The sequence below is a fragment of the Centroberyx gerrardi genome, chromosome 4 (genome assembly GCF_048128805.1).
Source record: "Centroberyx gerrardi isolate f3 chromosome 4, fCenGer3.hap1.cur.20231027, whole genome shotgun sequence".
NCBI classification, from domain to species: Eukaryota; Metazoa; Chordata; class Actinopteri; order Beryciformes; family Berycidae; genus Centroberyx; species Centroberyx gerrardi.
The window spans coordinates 16837668-16841981 of NC_136000.1; the positions used below are offsets into that span (position 1 = coordinate 16837668).

Genomic DNA, 4314 nt, shown 5'->3' on the forward strand with positions numbered 1-4314 from the left:
AAAATGGTGTTGAAAGTGCTCCACACAGTAAGAATGACAGTTTGACTGTACCCGTGCATTCAGGCACATACATGTTTACACAGATGCAACACTCGTAAATTCCTTAAGGGTTTCTCACTCCGTCCCGTCAGTCAACCTTCACCTCGCAGCCATCCTCTGATGTCACCCCAAGGACAGCTACTGGTGTGTGTGGGTGTTCATTGTTTATTATTGGAGAGGAATTCATTCCAGTGAAGAATAAAGGCTAAGTATATCCCGGCTCTGACAGAAAAACTATCTCTGCCTTGTCACATTAAAGCAGGGGCATGGCACCCAAATACTGTACAGGAAAAGCAGCTCCATAGAACTAGTGTATGATACCTTATTTATTGTATTACTGTGTGTCTAAAAATCAATGTCAAAAATCAATGTCAATATGTCAAATCAACCAACAAGTGGGAAAGAAATTCACAATTACATGAGAAGCATACATAACTAATATGTTTGTCAAATTAAATCTCATTTGCTGATTATCTGCATCTATCTCACCAATAAAACTGAAACTGGCTGTTTAGAAATGTTATATACTGCAGTACTAGAGCAGAGGTTGTTTTGGGGGGAATGGCAGAGATTCACTTTTGTACAGTGTTGTATATATTGTACAGTCAATATGTGTGAGTAAAACAAGAGTTGGGAAGATATTTACAAATGCATTTTATTCTTACACATAGCAGCACCACTAGGCAGTAATACATATTCACATGGCTATTTTTAATAAAAAATGACTACTTGAGAAAACAATAAAAACTGCAGTGACTTGAAAGACGCGGGCATTCCTAGTCTTGTGCAAAAACAGCAGCTACTGCATGCAGAAATCATTTTGCTGGACAAACATGGACAAAGTCCAAGTCCAATGGGGCAACTTCTATTGTTCATTTCACTGACTCCTTCATATTCCACCTCTAACCTCCATCAAGCCCAAGTCTCCCTGACAATACCTATTTTCTTCGGTTCCATTTTCCCCTCTACTCCTTGCTCCCCATCAGGAGTTTTTCTACTGGCCGCCACCAGCAGCATCAAACATCTTCTTCCTGCCCTCCATACCAGACATGGCCTCCACATTCTTACGCCAGTCGCCCACCTCCATGGTCAGCTCCTGAATACAGCAGAACACACATTCAGTCTGTTAGGTTTTTGCACTTTCATTTTCAGTAGAGTAAAACTTTATTATCCATGAGGGGCAATTTGTTTAAACATATAGGACAACATTGAGACTGGATGATAGTACAAAAAAACACATCTAATCGAATACATCAGATACATCAGCACCAAGATGAAACAGTTAATAACTTAAGTCAAAAATAAAGAAGAAAAAAATGCTTCAACAATCAACAGACTGGTATACAGCAATAACTGAAACCAGCATCATTAACATCACTTAACACAGTGATTCTCAACCTTCTTCATATCAAGGACCCCAAATTTAGTACACATTAGAGCCACGGACCCCAATTTTATTCAGACCCAAATCTGAGAATATTTTTATTATTAGTTTTATTGTTTTACTGTTGTTGTTTTGTCCAGAATTCCAAATTCAAAATAGTCATTCTTCTACATTCTCTAACTGTGTTAACTTCCTGTACATAAAATAATGGTGAAGTTTAACAATTCATCAATTTGCTGGGGACCCCCTGGAACCCCCTCAAGGACCCTCGGTGGTCCCCGGACCCCATGTTGAGAACCGCTGACTTAACACACCTCCTGGAGTCAAAGGCTGTATTTGTTAATAAAATCAATTACAACTGTCACTCATTGTGTTGAATTATTGTAGAGTGGACAGCTCTATGTCTTGTGTAGCCATAGTAAGTAGTAACTTAGGGATTTTATTTTTTATTTTTTCCCTCCTTTTGAACAATTCCCTAGAGGCCACACTATCATGTTTAAAATATAGTCTGTGCTACACTTATTCTTAGCAACCTTGTCTGTACATATACTTCTTAAAATGAAATTCTGCTGATCTTTTCATTTCTTTTTTGTACTTTGCCTTGTTTCACGTGCACAAATGTGCTCTTTTTATGTTTAGGATTTACGGGGTTTTTATGTAAAATTCTGCACTGTTTTCAGTCCACCTTACTGCAAGTATGAATTAATAAAGTCAAGTCAAGTCATACCTTCTCTTGTTTGATGTCCTCTTTCTTCACAGACTTCAGGTTGGCCCTGAGGTCCATGGAGCCCTTGTGTTTGGACCCCAGCAGAGCTCTCATCATCTCATCTGCAGACACTCTCACCTTCCTCAGCGCGGGCTTCTTGAACTTCCCCCCGAGGTCCTGCACCTTCAGCTTCAGCTCGTGGATCTGAGGCATCGAGAATAACTTTACTGGTGACTTTTTGTCAACAGAATCTTTCCTTCTAGATCTAGATTCACCAGATGTTCTAATATTTCGACGAGTTGCATTAAAAACGCTGTGTGCCGTGTGTTAAAGAGCACGTTTTAAGGCTTACGTCTTTGTTGTTCTTGAAGACTTTGGCCTCGCATTCGTACCGTTCCTCATCCGTCACATCGATCTTGGCATGAAGCTGCTTACACATTTTCTGAAAAAAGAAAAGAGTAGAAAAGCAGAAACATGATGCTTTATGACTTTGTCTGAATGTAAGTCATCACGCGTGGATCGTGGTTGTCTTGTGTCTGTCTCTCACCTGCAGCTCTTCCATGGTCAAGCCAGAAAACTGCAGGGGCGGCAGCTTCGCGGACAGGTGGCGAACCTTCTCCTCGTCTCTTGCGGCGTTCTCCGCCTCCAGCTCCTCCGTTGCTCGAGTGAGCAAGAGGATCTGGACAAGTTAAAGGGAAGATGGAGAGAAGTGAATGCCTTGGTGCATAATAAGGGCTCATAATTTTCCTGAAAAACTGCCCTCTTATAGTGAGAGTTTCATGTACAGTTCATAGGCTACTTAGTTTACACGTGTACAAATAATTATGTCTTTACCTTCAAGGAGAGCTTGCGGGAGGCTGAAATCTTGCATTTGGGCTGGAAATAATACAGAATATGACATTTAAGTGCTGACTTTTTAGTTATAAATTACAACATACAATTATTTGATGCATATTAAACATCCACAGATTTCTTAGTTTACCTCTAATAGCCCATATTTGTAACAGAAAGAATGATTCAAATATTTTCCATTGCAATGGGAAGGTACAAGTCACTGTTTGCTATTATTGGAATTGCCTCACTGACTGTCACACTCCCCAATTGATGTCTAATTATATCTGTCCATATGACTCAGTGAACCAAACAGCACTGCAAACCCTCAGTTTACTTTACACATATAAAATCTTGTGTGCCTCAAAACTGTTCAAGATGTAGGTTAAATGAAAACAAATATAGTCTTATCTGTCCCTCACAAACCCATCAGCATGATTCACACTGATGTAGGTATAGGTCTGAAAACATCAACATCATTTGATACTGATTTCAAGTTTTAATAAGAAAGAGATTTGTTCAGTCTCTTCAAGGCTGAAATAATAAAATTCAAACTTTTTTTATCCTTCAGTAATTTTGAGAAAGTCATCAAAGTCATCTTCTTACAACTACAAATTTAATTTCTCCTGAATTGGGTTTATTTTGGTTGTACTTTCGAATGTAAAACACTATTGTGGATCTACAGTCCATAGAAAAACATTTAGCTTTACACAAATTCCGCTTTGAATAATTTTAAATTTAAAAGCAACAATTCAAGTTATGATTCTAAAACATCCTTCTCCTCACAGAGAGGCTGGTGAGTGGAGAGGGACAATCAGTGCAGGCAGACAGCTAACTAAAAGAAGAGTTAAGCATCAAATGAAACTGTTGCTGATGAGAAATAGTTAATTCAGGAGGTTACATTACCTTGGCCTCTGCTTTAGGGGGCATTGGTCTGGGGACATGCTGAGGAGAAAGGAATAAAGACAGCAAATGTAAGCAATTTGACATAAAGCCTATTTCTATATATATATTTATTTTTTATTTCACAATAAGTCTGTAGGCTAGATAATAGTGTAAGCCATGCAGATGAAAACTTACATCACTGTGGAATTTGTTGGAGCAGAGAAAAGCAGAGATACACAAACAAACAAGAGACAACATTATTTTCTGAGATAAAAATGATTCATAGGAAAATAAACAATTAAGCTAAATAAACTTTTAAATGGTGAAAACATATAACTTACTCATCAGCCATTGTTGAACCTTTGAGAGAAAAAGGAAGCTGTCAAATGTTAGAAAAATAAAACAATAACCTGTGACCAAGAATTAGTCCGCGGTCCAAAAATGTTTTTTGCGCAGCTGGACTTTTTAA

The 4314-nt window shown here is 38.4% G+C and overlaps 1 protein-coding gene across 1 annotated transcript; it reads right to left on the minus strand.

The window, feature by feature from the left end:
* Nucleotides 1–726: 726 nt before the first annotated feature.
* Nucleotides 727–4314, minus strand: tnni1c (troponin I, skeletal, slow c). The gene is made up of 7 exons (XM_071927251.2): nucleotides 4183–4314; nucleotides 3867–3905; nucleotides 2964–3005; nucleotides 2677–2808; nucleotides 2482–2571; nucleotides 2151–2333; nucleotides 727–1135 (listed from the first exon to the last, which is right to left on the minus strand). Exons 2-7 carry the CDS (start codon nucleotides 3888–3890, stop codon nucleotides 1034–1036), a joined length of 573 nt encoding a protein of 190 aa, XP_071783352.1. The 5' UTR covers nucleotides 3891–3905; nucleotides 4183–4314; the 3' UTR covers nucleotides 727–1033.